The sequence below is a fragment of the Anopheles marshallii genome, chromosome 3 (assembly GCF_943734725.1).
Source record: "Anopheles marshallii chromosome 3, idAnoMarsDA_429_01, whole genome shotgun sequence".
Lineage (NCBI taxonomy): Eukaryota > Metazoa > Arthropoda > Insecta > Diptera > Culicidae > Anopheles > Anopheles marshallii.
In genome coordinates, this window is record NC_071327.1 from 71,195,319 (window position 1) to 71,212,770 (window position 17,452).

General features: G+C 49.9%; 2 protein-coding genes across 2 annotated transcripts in view; both read right to left on the reverse strand.

Annotated features, from left to right (window-relative positions):
• Positions 1–791: 791 nt before the first annotated feature.
• LOC128715244 (uncharacterized) lies at positions 792–1,682 on the reverse strand. Its single transcript, XM_053810124.1, has one exon. It carries the CDS (start codon positions 1,680–1,682, stop codon positions 792–794), a length of 891 nt encoding a protein of 296 aa, XP_053666099.1.
• Positions 1,683–1,928: 246 nt separating this feature from the next.
• LOC128716051 (NAD(+) hydrolase sarm1) overlaps positions 1,929–17,452 on the reverse strand; it is a 37,127-nt gene continuing 21,603 nt past the window's right edge. Inside the window, exons 3-9 of the mRNA XM_053810974.1 lie at positions 16,438–16,581; positions 11,643–11,983; positions 11,150–11,564; positions 6,338–6,429; positions 4,283–6,260; positions 4,029–4,195; positions 1,929–2,097 (exon numbers count right to left, since the gene is read on the reverse strand). Of these exons, the coding sequence (XP_053666949.1) occupies positions 1,929–2,097; positions 4,029–4,195; positions 4,283–6,260; positions 6,338–6,429; positions 11,150–11,564; positions 11,643–11,983; positions 16,438–16,581 (3,306 nt within the window). The remainder of the gene's footprint in view (positions 2,098–4,028; positions 4,196–4,282; positions 6,261–6,337; positions 6,430–11,149; positions 11,565–11,642; positions 11,984–16,437; positions 16,582–17,452) is intronic.

Sequence of the window (17,452 nt, forward strand, 5' to 3'; positions counted from 1 at the left end):
TTATGTACAGACTATTTCGCACAGGCAGAAAGAATTATTAACATCGGTAAGCGCCATCCTTACGCTACTAGATACTTTGATGGTGGCGGTGTAGACCGAAAAGGGGAAATCTACCGTCGGCTTCTGCTTACACGCTAAAAGGTCTAAATAATATATTTTACAACGTTCCAGCATTCCGCGCAACGGCACACGACGGCTGCGCGAAACTAATCACAATGATGTAAGTAGTAGTAAGTGGTAGTAATGGTGATAAACGCGGCTACACTAATACAGCCGAATCGGTTTAAATTAACACGACAAAAATACATCGCAAAACAGTAAGGTTAGACGCTAGTAACATATGTGTGGGTTTACGTGTGTGTGTGTATGCTTTCCGCTCGCCTTCTGGTCTCTTACGCACTAACTTAATGGAACAGTGTCTAGCGTCCTATCTCAACCACCTCGATTGATTGTCGGCATAAAACAAAATGGAGTTGAATTAAATAAATCGTCACGATCTTCACCGTCTTGCGTGCCACAGGCAAGCGATTATTAAAAGCACCAAAAAAGCAAGATCAAGTGGATCGCTAGTGGAGAAGTGGGGTTTGGTTTAGGGCAGCTTCACTATCGCTCGGGCCACAGGTACGCCACGTTCGGCCCGAAAACAGATCACATAGAAAGGTTGCCACCGTCGGCCATCTTTTAGCGATTGGCGGTGACGGATTCGAAAATGCGGGGAGAAGGGAGGTTTCCGCAGGCACAATCGATACAATCTACTAATACTACGCTTAACGATATTCGAGAGCGAGATGTTACATCTTCATGAACGATTTCACCTTCTTCACGTATCGGTTGATCAGTGGTTTGGGGGCTTTCCTGGGCCCACCGCCGGCCCTCTCACCCGATGCGGTCGATCCGAGCGAGGAGGTTACGGATGAATGGGTCGACTCGATGTCGTCCTCCTCCTGTTCGTCGGGTTGCCCTTTCGGGTCCCCCGGGTCATGGGCACCAGCGTCGTCCGCGCGCATCCGCGGCGTACTGTCGACCGTGATCGTTTCCTTTTCGCACAGCTGCTCGTGTGATGCGGTGTGAGATCCGAGCGAGTCGTCGATCGTGTCGTCCGGACGCTCGGCCGTATCTTCGCGCACAAAGCGTCGGTTCAGACAGATGTTACCACCTCCCATCGCACGGGGTGGTGGTGTCTCGGGCGCACATTCGGGAGCCGTCGTCGATGTGGGTGAGGCCGGCTCCAGCAGTGTCTCCATGCTCTGCGTGTTGTCGAATAACGTACACTCGCCGCCGGGTCCGTCGTCATCGAACAGATCGTCCATGCTACGCGATCGTCGGTTTTTGCTCTTGACCGATGCTTCCGTTCCGACCGACGCTCCGCTCGGTTCCACAAACACCTTCCTGGCGATCGGTTCCTCGTGCTCTCCTGCCTGCTGCTGGCTAGCGATCGCATCTCGCCCATCGACTCGATCATGCCCTTCGGTTGATAGCTTTGTCCCTGTCGGTTGTCCCACACCGGTGGCCTTGCGTCGCTGCATGCTGGCCGAATCGTCCAGCAGTCCGTCGTAGCTGTGGCTACGCAGCTCAATCTTCGGCGGCAACGGAGGACGCTGCGACACCACGTTCAGTCCGGCCGCCGAACTACGCCGCAACTCGGTGGCTCTCGCGCCCAGCAGACGTGGCAGTGAGTTCATCCCGCCGGGAACTCCCCGGTTCGGTTTGGCATAGCGCGCCACACCGCGGGCGCCACCACTCCCACCCGTCGGACCTTGCCTGGCCGGGCTGGACGATTTGCGGTAGAGTTGGGCCAGTGAGGAGTAGTACCGTGGCGGGTGGGTGCTTGCGGTGGAGCTGGTCGGGATGGCACTCGGCGCACCGTTCAGCGACCCGGTGGAACCTAACGAAACCGGGGACGGGTTGGCAACCGAAGGGGCATCTAGTCATTCGAGATTACGGCTGTTTTCTTTGTCGCTGCTCTTGCCGGAATCGTTGCTGTGCATGCGCTGGTAGATGGCGGACGAGGGTGTTGCATCGCCCGGCTGGCGACAGTGCAGCCGGCTCCCATGGTCCATCATACCTCCGCGACCGTTTGCTTCTGCTCGCATGAACCTACAATCAGACGTGATAAGAAACGAGGCGAGGTGTAAGTGATGGTTTGGCATGAAGTACAGAAACTGGACAGGAATGAGACAGAGGAAAATCTAAAGGGAGTTAGAGGAAAGAGAAAGAGATTCAGAAGTAAATTGTACGTAAAAATCATAACTGAGAAAAGAGTGATTGAGGTGTTCAATTGCTCAAGAGTCTAAGCTCACGGAGCTACTTCAAGTTTGTGTTTAATATATTTCACCCACATTGAGAAACGTTTTCGACTATTTCCATTATTGAAGATCTGTCTTCGATCTGTCAAAACCAAAAAATCCTTGGAACATTTCTAGAATTTCGAAACTCCGTCGATTGAGGTAAAGAGCGCCAGAAAAGGTCTGGTTTGAATACCAACAGAACATTCAAGAGAGAGATAAATGGTTGATCTCTTAGCTTAGCGATTGCGATGTCACATATTATCAAGGGGTTTGTCCGGCGATTTCCTACTACTGGACTTAACTGACATCTAGACAAACCTTATCAAGAAGATCTTCAATCTAGGAATCAAGAACAGTTGGACAAAAGATACAGGTATAAGCGTTATATTCTACAAGAAAGCTCTCAAGATGTCGGAAATGTTGAAGTTGATCAATTCTGGAACATTTTACCGCAGTCGACGAAGGTTTTAGAACACTGAAAGGAGATCTTCTATTATATCTATCCTGATGTGATATCCTGACTGAGTTGCGCTCAAGAATAATTTCTATAAATCAGAGGAACTCCTATAGTTCATGACACTGCTACATTATTCATAATTAATCTCTCAAAGTTAATGTCAATGGACCGTGTGAGATCGTGATACAAGATTGGAAATAAGGTAAAACCAACTTGAAACATCATGCAAATGTGTTGTTAATAGGGGGAAAAAAAAGGTATTCATGCCATTCATGGGCTCACCTCCGCTGTTTGATGCTTACGGATGTCCTTTTAGCCAGCCTGCATTCCCCATTACCCTCTCCCTTCCCTCCCTCGCACATGCACATTCAGCCAAACCCTCCACGCACGTCACACGGGTATAGTTCGTTAGCACACACACGGTCCCCGATGCAACAACACACCACAAGCACAGCAGTACGTATATCTCACCACCACCACCACACAAATCGCCCACGTACGACATTGCAGCTGAGATTGCAGTTTGTAGTCTTCTCCAGCGAGCGAACTGAGATCAATGCAGAGGTGCAACATGGCAAGCAGCTCAGACTCCATCTATCCTTGGCCGAGTATTTGCGATGCATTTCGCGGTGATGATTGCCCATCCTTAAACAAAGCACACACACACAAAGAAACCCCCCCGCCCCACATACACCGGACTGTCTCGCCAGGGGACAAACCAGGGGGGCAAGCACATAAAACACACGCGCTCCTCTATTGCTCTCTAGCTGCAGCACCGTGGTTGTAGCGTTTAGTACAGCTTTAGCTATTTCTATGCGCGGAGTTTGAGCGATTGTTATGGTTAGTGGTATTTCTAATGTACCTGAGAGGAAGAGATGGGCCGGAAGAGAGAGAGAAAAAAGGCTTGAACATTGGTATCATCATACACGGTGTTCGGTACCGACGCTACTAAAACAGGCAATGAATAAAGCTTCAGCAAATAAAAACAAGCTACAAAACCATGCAAAACGAAAGTTGGAAGTTAAAATTATTTCTTTGTTACATTAAGACGTCACCATTTTGTGGTCTAAAGTAAAAAAACGGTGCATTTGCAATGGACGTGCGTGCGTTGGTATCATGCAGTATGCAGTGTTGTGGATGTTAAACGACGAAAATAAACGAGAGACTTTCGAGACATAAAAACCAGAAGAGAACCGAAAACATTCAACGTTAGTAACAAACAACGTGTTGTAGAGTTGTAGTGGTGCGGCATGCAACTACTGCGTTCAGTCAACCCAGCTCACCTTTCCACTTTGTCCACACAGGCATCCTGATAGTCGTGGATCCAGCGTATTCCATTGAAATGGCACACGCCGCGCATGTCTTCGGGCAACTTTTCCGGCTCCGGCCACTGGAAGTTGTCGATGATGGGAATGATGTTGCATTCGGAGTTGAGGGCGGCCACGATTTCCTAAAAAGATGCAGCAGAAAAAAACCCATCGTTAGACGAGGATAAGACGACTCCAGAAGGACACGCGTTCTCTAGCGCCCTACATACCCGGTGAACCCAATCCTTACACTCGACGTCATCCACGCAACGGTTCAGAGCCTCCGGTGTTAGCACAAGCAGGAAGTGTCTCGCATGCCGGATGCTCTGCAGCAGATTGTTGTCAAACTTGCCCGCCTCCAGTCGCTCCACGTCGATAAAGACGGAGAAGCCGCGCAGCTCGAGATGCACCTTCAGCAGACTGGCCAGCTGGGAGCCGTTGCTGCGGCGGTAGCTAACGAACACGTCCAAGCTTTTCTCCGTGCTCTGCTCCGAGCGGAAGGAAGGTATCGATTCGTTCATCTTGATCACCTGCAGGATGCGGGACCGATGGATTGCGTTCGTGATGCCGCACGTTGCCGTCAGTTGATCCTCGTCGAGCGTTCGGAGCGATTCGATGTCCACGCCCGCATTCAGCATCGTGTACGTGTAGATCGTATACTCCGGCCCGATCCGGCTCAGGAAGGCATGCAGACCGTCCGGATCACGCGAACTGTAGTCGGCCATCTTTTTCAGGTTCTGCAGCTCCCGTAGGAACCGTATCCGCAGGATGCCGTTCTTCATGCCGATGTCGTTGCACAGATTGCAGTCCTGCATCTGCAGCAGCAGATCCCCGTCCACCTTCGAGTCGTAAAAGCTTTGCTCATACTCCCCGAACCCGATCTGCTTCACCCACTCCCGCACATCCTCCGTCGACCAGAGCGGCACCTGCTGGGACAGTTTGTGCGGGACCTCCTCGCCAATCAGCCGTAACGCTTGGGCGGCAAACTTGGATGCGATCGCGTTGGGCGAACTCGCCACCCTTATCAGCGGCTCGATTGCGCCAATCTCTTTGAAAATGTTCGTGTTGCCCTGCTCCTTCTTGATGCCCGCCTCCATGCAAAAGTGAAACGCGGCCAGATTGCGGGCCTCCTCGCGCTTGGAGCTCAGCACCGGCACTAGCCGCTGCAGCCAGTGTTTGCTTTGACCGTGCGCGTGCGCGAGATTGGATTTTGCAAACTCCGACGGATTGTGCGTCGTGACGAACGGTTCCACCAGGTTCAGTGTGCCGGATTTGATCACCTCCGCCTCGATCTCCTTGTTCGCGACCAACACCACGATCGCTAGGCACGCGTAGTACTTGATGTTTTCGTCGTTGTGGAAGGCGAGCGGGAACAGCCAGGACGGTACCTTGCGGTTAATCATCGCCTCCTGGTTTTCCGACCCACCGTACAGCGAGAGGTTCGCCAGCGCTCCCGCACAGTGTCGCAGCGTTTCGATGTCGTTCTTCCTGCACTCGAACAGTACCGCGTCCAAGCCACCGAGTCGGATCACGTTCGAGCAGGTGTCTTCGCTGTGCTTGAACAGATGCTCCAGGATGCCGGTACCGACGCGCGAATGATCGGTCGCATTGTTGCGGGTGCAGACACACGCCACATTCACCACCTTGTCCAGCCCGTTCTTTACCACGTGCGTGCGGTTCTCCGTCGTAAGGCACTGCTCCAGGAGGCGTGCGGATGAGAACTGCACCTCCGAATCGTTATCCACACAGTTCCGCATCAGTATGTCGAGCCCACCGGTATTGCGCAGTGTGTCGCACAGGCTCGCACCGAGCTCGTGCCCGTGCGTTGGTACGGCCCACGCCCGCCGGATGATTTCGTTCATGTGGTTCAACAGCGTCGGCGCCTTCTTCAGTTGCTCCGTCTGCTGCAGGTTCTGCACGTAGCCGGCCAAATGCTTCGAGTACTTCATGATCGTGTTATCGACCTCCTCCGGTGTGTTTGTCAACCGTTCGAAATCTTCGAACGAGGGAAACTCATCACCGAGCAACCCGTTCATGGCGGACGACGAGGACAGTGTGCTCATCTGCGACGACGAGCTGATCGTGCTGGTGTTGGACATGGTGAACGTCGATTGCGTTGTGGAGGAGACGTGCTTTTCCTGGTTGAAGATACCGCTCGATGAAACCGTCTGCTTTTGCTGTGCCTGCGAGATTGCCTTATTTTCCGCACTAAAAAGGAAACAGAAGGGAATTAATATAACGAGTCAAGACAGTGCAAAGGTACTGCGCGGACATTGGAAACGCACCTGAAGTGGTCGCTCTGTACTTTGCGACTGTGAGCTGCAATGTTGTTTGCCTCGGCCTGCTGGAAGTCGCCCATTTTCACCGATCGCGCTTCCTGTTTCGGGCGAGAAGGTAAAAGTTAAGTGTGAAAAAAACATGCTATTGTAAAGAGATAACAGCTTATCGGCGCCGAAGCGAATCTGCTCTAAAGTTACGAGTGCTTTATCGGTGAAGTGTCGGCGACAGTTTTGCAACGTGTGCCGTGGCCGTTCTAAACCCCACACTCGATCGTGGCGTGTTCTGACAAACTTTGCATCACAAATGACACCACACGCTCACGCGAGACGGTCAAAAATCGTCCAGCACAAACACCTCGGGGGCGTGTGTTAGTGTTAGTGGGAATTGTACACAAAGCTTGAACTGCTCAACTCCTCATTATTCTCGCAATTGATAATGGATTGAGGCTTTAGAAAGCAAGTTAGTCAAAACGAACTAGATAAAACTGCTTTCCAGTCACATCAGTGCTATTGACGGTTGAGTGTGTTCTGGACATTCAGTAGTCGCCGGAGCCACTTCAAAATGCTACCCCCTTTGCAGAGCGATAACTTATCACGCTTGTACCGATTGTTACATGTGTTACATGTGTCTGGCTAATCTGACATTCGGTTAATACGACATTGAGATGTCCGCTGATGAAAAGGTCGTTCAGACCACCTAAGGTAACTATACTTCCTGGCATTCTTTCTCCAGGTTCGAGGTTCTCAACAGGTGCCTTGGAGGGGGGTTATTATTAAACCTCAAACATCTAACCTTTCGATAAAGACACCCACAAGCCATCCAGACCAGACAAATGCTCCCTCCAAAAAAATCCCTCCGGTCGTGACCCCTTCATCCGTTTGCTCCACATTAGGGTCAGAATTTCGGTGATGCTGTCTTCCGAAAGGCCAGATCCCCACACACCCGACAACCTTGTGCTGTGTGTATAAACAATCCGATCGCAGAGCCGACCGTTCCGTGCTTCAACAAACACACAGCCGTCACATTAAATTGCCCAAATCGATCAACCGAATAAACGTCATCAGGTCCCCGGAACGAACGAAACGTTGCAGTGGAAGAATTTTTTGTTTTATGTCCAATGATTTTTCCCAAAAACCAAGATGTGTTGTTTGGTTTGCTGGGGTTTGGGTGGGTTTGTAGATTTTTTTTGCTCCTCGATCACACATACGCGTGGAGGCACCACACGCTACCACGTCACCTGTACGCCGTGTTTCGTTGTGGCACTATTTTTAGTACACACACGCGCGCGCGCCAGCCAACCAATGCAGCAGAGATGGTGATGGTGGTGTGTAAACGAAACTAAAACACGCACGCTGCCTCGGGTACCGGCGGGTACCCGAGGCAGCACCAAACCACCTTCAATGTTGGTGGAACACGGTGGACTTCTATGAAACCGTTAATAATGGTATAAAATATTCTATTTCTGGACGACCATTTCCCACCAGATGTCCCCCACCGGTCCTGTTGCCATCCCCGTGGTGGGTTCTATTTCTGGGGCCCATTGTTTACCGACGGTCAAGGACGTACAGGATTGCTTCCCCGAAACCTTTCCATCCGGTGTGCGGCTTTTTTTCTATTCTTCCTCCCGTCGTTACTGACTCCTCTCACCTGGGTAACGCTTTCGATCGGTATCTCGAACGTGGTACGCACGCTGGCCGGACTGCCGAGCGGACTCTCGAGTACGGTAACGCGCGGACTATTGAGCGGGCTGGCCACATTAAGCGTGATGCCATTGCGGTGCGAATGCACCGGGCTGGTCGATTTGCTCGTGCCGGAACCGAGCGGCGACGGGGACGACCCGGGCTGGGTCGGTGGCGGCGGTGACAGTGGGAACTCCACGACCGGGCTCGGTGTGCGCGTTGGCACAAAGTCCGACTGTCCCGTCGACCGGAAGATACCCTTCCGCACGGGCCACGGTGCCTGGCTGCACATCGTACCTTCCCGCCCCGCGCGTTGGCGATTACTTAATCGTGATCGGGTTCGTGCTGTTGGCGCTACGTTACACAACGGCCCCCTTTCGTGGGTTATTTGTCGAGTGTTACTGTCACACGTTACGATCGCGACTCACGGGGCGAGGGATGAAATTTCATTCATGAAAAATATCAATTCACGCCCGGTGTATACCAAACGAACGGTGCCGGTGGACCGGTGGATGGGGAGGGGGGCGGGGGGAGGGTATGTCCACTAGAACTCGGCCAGAGGCAGTCTGTCCGTCAGCCTGACAGGAGCCCGTTGCTGGCGGACACTCTTCACACCGTAACAGGAATCGCACCGACAAAATTCGGATCGGATCGTTGTATCGTTTTCGGTCGATCGAGGTTCGAGCCACTACCAGATTCGCACTAGAACTTCACACACTGCACAACATATATGCGGTTCGTTCGTTCGTTTACGGGGGGGTTTTTGTTTTTTGTTCTTGTTCGTTTCGCTCGACCGTCGTCACACTGCACACGATCGTTCGCTCGTTTGTCCGCTCGTCGACTGACGCCCGTGTCGGACGATCGCGCTGCATTAGGCCGAACAAATCGGCACCACATTACCACCGGCCACGTACATACTTACACAGCACACCACACACATAGCTAGGCGTGGGGCGGGAAAATTGCCGCTCCCTACCGCTGACGCCGTTCGTTGCGAGAGTTTGTAAAGCCGTACACCAACACACTGGCACCGGCAAGTCCCGAGTTTTGCGGGGGAAGGGGGGGTGGGGGGGGGGGGGGGGGGGTGGATTTTCCGCGAAAACTCATTTTCAGCGCAACAAACGCCCAGCCTCTCGCGTCGCGTTGTGTTTACAAAGGGGTGGAGGGAAACGTTTATTGGCTCGCGGTTCACCCTCCGTTGCGGACCACCGGGGAGGGGGAGGGTTTTGAAGCGTTTTCCCCCGATTGACGTCTGTGACATAAATCAGGCAAAAAGTTCCATCCACCCGGGGGGTTTTTTTGGGGGCCATCGGAAGGAAGCCATGAGCCGAACAGTGAAAATATGGTCTACCATCATCGAATCGCGTTCAGGCCGGTTTTTAATCGATCGGCGTATAAATTGTTTTGCTTTCTGCCGGGTGTCTACGTCACAAGGGGGTCGGTACGATCAAACGGTTGCCCCATCGTGCATCATGCTGGCAATTGGGTTTTCGGTTGGGTTCGCATCGAGCTCAAGTGTGCTTGAAGGATATAAGAAATGGTTTCGATTGAACTTTCCAACCCGCTTGGTAGGTTGTGGAACGAATTCGTATCGAATAGAACCAACAAAAAAAGGTACTTCAAACGGTCAAAAACGAAACAAAGAGTCCTTTGTGGCTTAAGGACATGTGCACCGTTTGACCTTAGCGTCCTTTACGTTTTAGTTCAGAGTTCAAATGTCACAGCACGCTTCCCCCCAAAGGCTGACGCACCACAACAACCAGCTTAATGACCAGCGAAATATAACGAGCGTGCTAGCGGCGGAGGGAATAACCCAATCCCTTCGGTGTGTACTAAATTCATTAGAATTCAGTTTTATTACCCAGCAGTGCGACGCGTCTGGAACACTCGCTCGGTGAAGGTCACACGTGGCACGATGATGCTCGTCGAAAGTCAAATTAACTTCAGCAAAGCATAAACACCACTACGCGCCACCGAAAACTGTAGCAACACGGAACTCCAACCACTGCAAGCATTCCATCACGGAGCTTGAAGATTAGCCGTGTGCGAAAGTGAGGAAAAATCGATCCACACACACACACACGTGGCTCTATGTGACGGTGCAACTAGTGCTGGGGGGGAGAGGGTGCGTTCTTTGCTTGATTTACGTACCGCTTCACGGTGGTTCGATTTGCCACCCGTCGTGTGATCCTGCCCCTGGCACAACAGCCGACTGATTAGCACACGGTCGTGGGTGTTGCTGCTAGCGTACGTCGTTGCCCGCCATGCACCGACGGTGCACCGGGGCAGTAACGTCGGGTTTAGCAAACCAGTGCAAATTACGTAACGCGTCACAAACATCCTAACACCACCAGCAAACAGATTGTGCGATAAGCACCGACCGCAAGCCGCAGATGCGTCAAAAGCGAAAGGCAATTCGGTATTGGAAAATTGCTTCACATTCCTTCACTGGTTTTTGGTGTTGATGATATCACAATTCATACCATATGTTGTGGATCGCTCTCACACACACACACACACATACACGAACACAAGTAAAAGGTCTGCGAACTCGGGTTTCTTACTTCTGGCTGACTACATCCCTCCTCAAAGGACACCCGATAACTAATCGCGTGTCGACCCCAGCCGAAGTTGCGAGAACCGACGAGCCTTTCGCGTGTCCTGCGCATGTCCTGGATTTACTGCCTGTTTGACATTGGCAAAGCACAACATGTTGGACACCAGCAAAACCTCGGTGCAGTACCGAAATGACCTAGTCAACGGTAATCGTTGTGCTCCGGACCGATCCATCGAAGACAGGTGGCTTGTACTAAAACTGTACTAAAAACCCACCTTCAGGTTCCGCACGCTCTTTTTCGCTTGGATTTGAAGGATCCGACACTGGCAAAACCCCGTACGCCCATGAGTCATCGCACAAGAGATTAAAAAAGCGCAATAACAGCATCTATAACCGTCTCATTGCATAGTGGGATGAACCAGGTTGTTGATTCATCGGGACCGAACAACTTGACCGCACGTCCATCTGATGGACGGTTCGCGTTATCTCGAGCCGACCGACTATTTTGGCATCATAAATCACTGGCTCTTCTTTGCGATTGCTGGGGCTTGATGCTTAATGCCTTCAGCACCTCCACCTACCTTCAGTATGGCACCCTTCTCTTCGGCCGTCACACCGTTCACCTCCATCCGGCTGCTCATGGCGGCGAGTGCGGCCTGCTCCTGATACTGCAGCTCACCGGCCTGCATCTTCTTCGACTCGGCAGAGTTAATAGTGGCCTGCTCGCTGCTGAACCCGTCCGTCGTCACCTTCGTCTTCGACTCGGACGTCATTTTCTTCTGCTCGAACTTGACCGTATCGACCGTGCCGGCACAACCGTTCACGAGCGCCTGGTGATGGTGACCGTTCGGTACGAGCATGCCGCTGCCACCGTTCGCGCCGAGCGGTTTCAAGCTCGACGCCATGCTGGACAGATCGTCGTCCGTTTCCGAGTCGGGGAAGGTTACCAGTGGATCCGCCTGCGGATCATCGAGACTGTCCATCGACGAGCGTAACCTGCGGGGCATTGAAAGCAAGTGGAAACGTTCAAAACACTGCGCACTCGGGCGGGAAGGGCTGCTGCGCCACAGTTACCTCGTCTTAATGTCGTTCAGCTTGGCCGACATCTTGCGGGCCTGCAGATGGTTCGTGAGGGCGGACGATTTGATGGACGATGACGATGTGGTGGACAGGTTCTGCGAGGTGCTGCTACTGTGCCCCATCATGTTCTTCATTTCGGCCATCGAGTTTTGCATCTCGCCGAGGTTCTGCTTGACCGCCGCGGTCGATGTGGTACTGCTGGAGGAGGACGTTAGGGAGGACATGCGCTGCGTGGAGGAGGAACTCTTCTCCACATGCTTCGTGGTGGTGCTGGAGGATGACGTGGACGACGACAGCTTGGAGCTTTTGCTGCTGCTCCTGCTGCTGTTCAACAACTGGTTGGGAAAGAGAAAGCAAAGAGCATTAATTTAACGTTGAAGTTGGAAGAAAACATAGCTCAAATCCTTAGAAGTTCCCAACCGATTAGAATTGGACCATGAACATTGGAACTACGACTCAATTACGACGACACACGCCTCACGCAAAAGGCCACCCATCAATTCTTGCCATCAGCAACACTCGAAACACTTGATGAGCGTGTGAACCTCCAAACGGGAACATGTCAGTTATTATCACTAATTGATAGTAGCGCTGTATGATGAATGGGTGGTTACACCTTGCTGGAATGGCACATCGGGCAGCAGACAGGTATGTCAACTGCTCACCTGCAACTGTCCGCGTGCCAGTTCGCAAAACGGTGCTAATTTTAACAATGCGATGCGATGAGTAACCTCACCGGAAGTCGTTCTTGTACATACACATGCTTTCATACGCTGAAGACTCTATCTGGCGAACGCCTGGGTCCAAGCGGCCCTCTTCGGGTGGGTGGATCTTATCAGCAATAAAACGATTAAAAAGGTATTTCTGTACCGTTGAAGAGGTGTCAGCCAAGTAATGGCAACAGCAAGGGTGATATGCCATTGAAATCTCACACCGCACAACCCCCCCCCCCCCCCCCCAGCGGGTGTGTCGGGTCGATCGTATCGAACGCTTAATGAGTAACAGTGAACTTTTACGATCACTCGCCATGGGAACCGAACAGGCACGTATCTAGCCCATATTTACACGATAAAGAGAATGCCTCCTTGCGATCGTAGGCACGTTTCGTTTCGAGACATTAAACGAGAGCCACGTAGAAAAGCAACTGAAAGTTGCACCATTAGGCACTGTTGACGTTTGGTGTTGGGTGCTCAGAAGCACTCGTTTCCACGAACAAACGGTTGGTATAACAGCTTGGAAAAGAGTTCGAAATTGAAATCAACCATTATCACCATTTCACATCTTATTTACTGCTAACCAAGCCTTGGATCGTCTACGGCTCAACATACGAAACAACCTTGACCATTTCGCGGAAATGATCCGGTTGGGCATTGTTCCAAAATATCAACTGCAACTTGTTCGTTCGGTTCGTTCTCGCAAAAGGATGGCAATACTTAGAAATATTATTAACGATCTTGGCCAACTTGCGGTGCGCTGTTCGGTGGTACCGACGAGCAGATGACGGTTTTGAAAGTATTTTTAACTTTTCTTCTGCGAACATCACCCCCGGTCAGGTCTTCACCTCAACCATCATCATCATCATCACACGACCCAACCGTGTTGCTGTTGATTTTTCCGATGACGTTGTCACACCTGTAAACGAGTGCAAGTTTTGTAGTGCTCACCTCAACGGATTACACACTACGGAAGGTGCGGAAACTATTTACACTGTAGCGTTCTGTAAACAGTGCGGTCCACACACACACACACACAGCCCCGACCACGCTCACTAGCAACAAACCGGTGGTATAAGCACCGGGGTTTTTTCGTTTTCGATCGTTCGTTCGCTCGGTATAACACTTTTCCGTATAACAAAAAGAAGTTGTCACGTTTCGTAAGTTCGGATCGCTTCCGGTACCAATCCCGGGGCTCGAGTGCCCAACAGCACTAACGCATTCGCGGCGGCAAAGCGCGAAGCGACCGATAGTGGGATTGTCGGTTACGCAGATGGGAATCCGGTTTCGTTTCGAGTTTCGCCCGATCGCGTCCGCGAATTCGTGCTGATCGTTCGTTCGTTCTAGCGGTACTGAGTATGGTGGCCAGTGTCCCGAACCATGTCACCCGTCCCGGTTTCGATGAGCGTTCGCTCTGTCGTGGGATGGGTTGTCTCTTTTTTTTTCCTTCGTCTCTGTGGCTTTATTTGCGCACCGCGACTGATTTCGCGCACTGTCAACGACACGCGGCGGCCGAAGCATTTGCGATCGAATGATTTTTAGGTTCGGGCGAAAGATCTTACGGGTTGGAGGTTAGAGAAAATCCGCATTTTAATAAAAATGAGTTGCAAAATAGATAATTCTAATTAAATTTTATTATTGTCGAATTTTTTCGCTCTGTTGCTCATATTTTTAGTACAAGAAACTAATGTACTAAAAACGTAAATACTAGCAAATTAAATGTCACATTTGCTCAAACCCAACAGACAGTTTCCAAAAGAGTGAAACGAGTCTATGTTGACGATGTACTACGAACATTCTGGGAGAACAAAAACCACATACACAGAATCCGAACACGCTCCCATCGGTACGCGAGGAGAATGAAATATGTTCGCTAAGGAAGCACAGTGACGCGGAAGGTACTCGGTGTTGCTGTTTGAGAATCGACGCCAACAACCGGCGAAGCATATGTGCGGGACGCGCGGTACAAGCCGCTTCACTTGCGCGGCAGCTGTTTCGGCTAAAATAGATCGCGACCTGCACGCGACAGTTCGGTGAATTTTCCCCCTTTCCACAATGAATCCACACTTCCCACAAACCCGGTTCGTTAATGTTTGACAAATGATCATGACGGGTTTGTGGCCGCGACTTCCTTTTCTCCAACGATGCGGTAAGCCCTGCGACAAGGTGTCAGGACTAGTTAGCGTCCGCTCGACATGTCTGATGTTCCGATTTACCGGTTAATTGTGGCGCTTGGACGAGAGAATAGCAACCAGAACGGGGGAGATTTTTCGCTAGAATTGGACATTGGCGTTCGTAGTAGCGTTTTCTTGAGAATTTTCTTCCCTGCTCATAAGCCGATGGCGTTAGTAATTGGAAAAGACCGATGATGCTGGTGAATATTCATACAAGATCCTTCCTGCGAAACAACGCGTAGCAAGCAGAACGTTCGAGATCAGGAGGAGGTTTTAAAAATAAATTGCAATTTCTGTCAACTTTTCTTACTGATCATACGTGGGAATTGAAGAGATATTGAAGATGAAGATATGTAGAGACCAATAATGACATCTAATAATGGGGCAGATCATACTCTAAGTTAGAAGGCTTAAGCTTTTAGCCTGTACCTGTCAAATAATAAAGGTACCGGGCTTTATCATTATGTGCAGATTCGTGAAGGACATGGCATTTTGACGTGAAGAATGACACAAGGGATCTTTTTTGTGAAACTACAATTTGAGAAAAGTCGATTAAAGTATCGAAATTTAATTTTAATTTCAATTTATTTGAAATAATATTGAAGTCTGATTATCAAAATAATCCTTTTTCAGTTGCTTTTGTTAAAAAAAAATTGTTAAAATTGCCATTTGTATGACGAGCTGTAAGCGGATAAACCTGGAAACGTCAAAACGCATACAAAAAAAACTGGCTTAGAGTATGATTCCGGCCAATAATGTAAAACAGCTGTCCTCAATGGAGATGTGCCGAATTGTCTTGCTGATGGATATGTTTTGTCTCAAAATATAACAAATAACTGCGGAAGAAGTTATCAACAAGTCTATCACTCCCCCCATAAGCAAGCGTCTGTGGAGTGATGAAAGGATCACGCTTATGTCAGACATTCAAGTTCCCGTTGACAGACGCGTTATGTTATACAGAAGCGCCCATGTTATGACACCAGGAACAAACAGAGGCAATTTATAATGTTCTATTTTTATGTCAAACCAGTACAAGATCTTCACTTTAAGCACCTTTCCACCTTTGATAACAATTCTACCAACCCTTTCAAGTGTTCATTCACCTTCGTAGAACACGGGACTCGCGTGCTTCGTACTAGCAATGAATCATCGCTCCATTAGTGCCTTACATAATGTGGAGCTATTGCTATCAATGGGAATTTACGCCACCGAACACCAGCGGCGACCAGTTCGCGTAATATTGCGTATGAATTTCTGCGAAATGAAAACATTTCTCCCCCGTCGTTGTGTCACCCGAGCTGTTCTGTCTAGCACAGCCGTATCGGATCAGCGATGAATCAGCTGTTGAGTGGGTTTGGGTTTGCAAACGACCTGGCACAAGATCACACTTCAGCTCCTACCGACGAGTCTACTATCGGACTCAGCATTAGGGGGGGAGGAGGACAACCTTGGGGAGGACCTGCTCAAGTGGTGGCAATTTGTTTCTTTTTTTTCTGTTTTTGTCTCGATGCCTTTTATTTATACACAGCATACCACCCTGTTTAAAGGGGGTTCACCTCTTCACCGTGCCAGCGGTACGGTGATGAATAAGAACCGTAGTCCCCGTGGCTCGCGACACCCCGAATGCGCCAAGACGTGAAACAATTTATGAGGGGCCCCTCATCAAGTTCACGGGGAAGCGCTGAATCATCGCGTTCCGTGGAATGAATTTGGCGTCGCACAGGATGCGCTTGATTTAGAGGTCAATCAAACAGGCAGATCCGTACAGCGCTGTACCGCAGCGAGGGCCGCAGCGGGTGCGTTAAGTTTGAATGCAAAGCACTTAATCTTGTTTTTTTCTTTTTCTAAAGCCTGTATGCCGAGCAATGAGTCAAGCCCCAAATAATCAACCCGTCCACTTACCTCCTGCGATGTGGTCATCGAGCTGGTCGACGTTGCGCTTGCTAGAGATCCGGATGTGGTGGACGCTAGTGGTCCATTTGAGGTGGCGAACAAATTGTGTCGTGTCGGCAGTGTGGGCGAACCAGTGTCGGCTATATCGGACATCTGCAATGGAACCGGGTGCGAACAATGGAAACGGTTAAAAAAATGCATTGGAAACAGGAAACAGGTTACATTTTATTTGTAAAATAAATATGCACTAAAAAGAAGGGAGTTAATAACACATATGAACATTATCTTCACAAGACTTCTCAAATGGAAATGAGTTGGGCTGATGTCTAAACAGCCGCTTAGACTATAATGCCGAATGCTCCAGGAATGACTTGATCTCAATGCCCAACTCGTCGGTTCTCTTATGTCCCACGACATTTTAAAATGCAAATACGATCAAGGTGACGTGAGAACTGCAATGCACTAATGCGTTTTGGAATTGATGAATAAAGAACACATGGAACCTTAAGCAAAGCAAGGCAACTGTTGTTGAAGATTTTGAGATGGAGCAGTTCAGTTTTTCTTGATGAACGACTAGACCGTCGATTGAACTACCGAATCGTCGAATCGAAATGTCTAAAATCCTAAATAAAAGTTGTCTAAAATCCTTGATTTTTGGAGATTTTGACGATCTTTGGAGATCCAAGAATCGTAAGAAAAGCAAGAGTCCTTAGAGATTTTATCAAGTTTTCGACATTTCCACAAAACAATACCCTACAGTTCTGGCATTTGGAAATATTAGAGGCTCTTCAAACTGTAGAGATTCACAAAACTTCGCAGAGTTAGGCATTTTTCCTGCCTGAATCCTCAGATATCATTGTATTAGCAGAGACTTAAGGACATTGAGCGATATTCATTACGTAAATTCAAAGTCATCCATTCAATTTAAAGCATAATTCAGATGAATACAATACATCCAAGACTGCATAAAACTCTTCAGATAGCGACAAATCTACCGCTCGTTATCTGAATAGAATAACGGGCA

Coding starts and splice junctions, on each gene's coding strand:
- LOC128715244 (XM_053810124.1), bottom strand. CDS start 1,682: ATGAACTCACTGCCACGTCTGCTGGGCGCGAGAGCCACCGAGTTGCGG.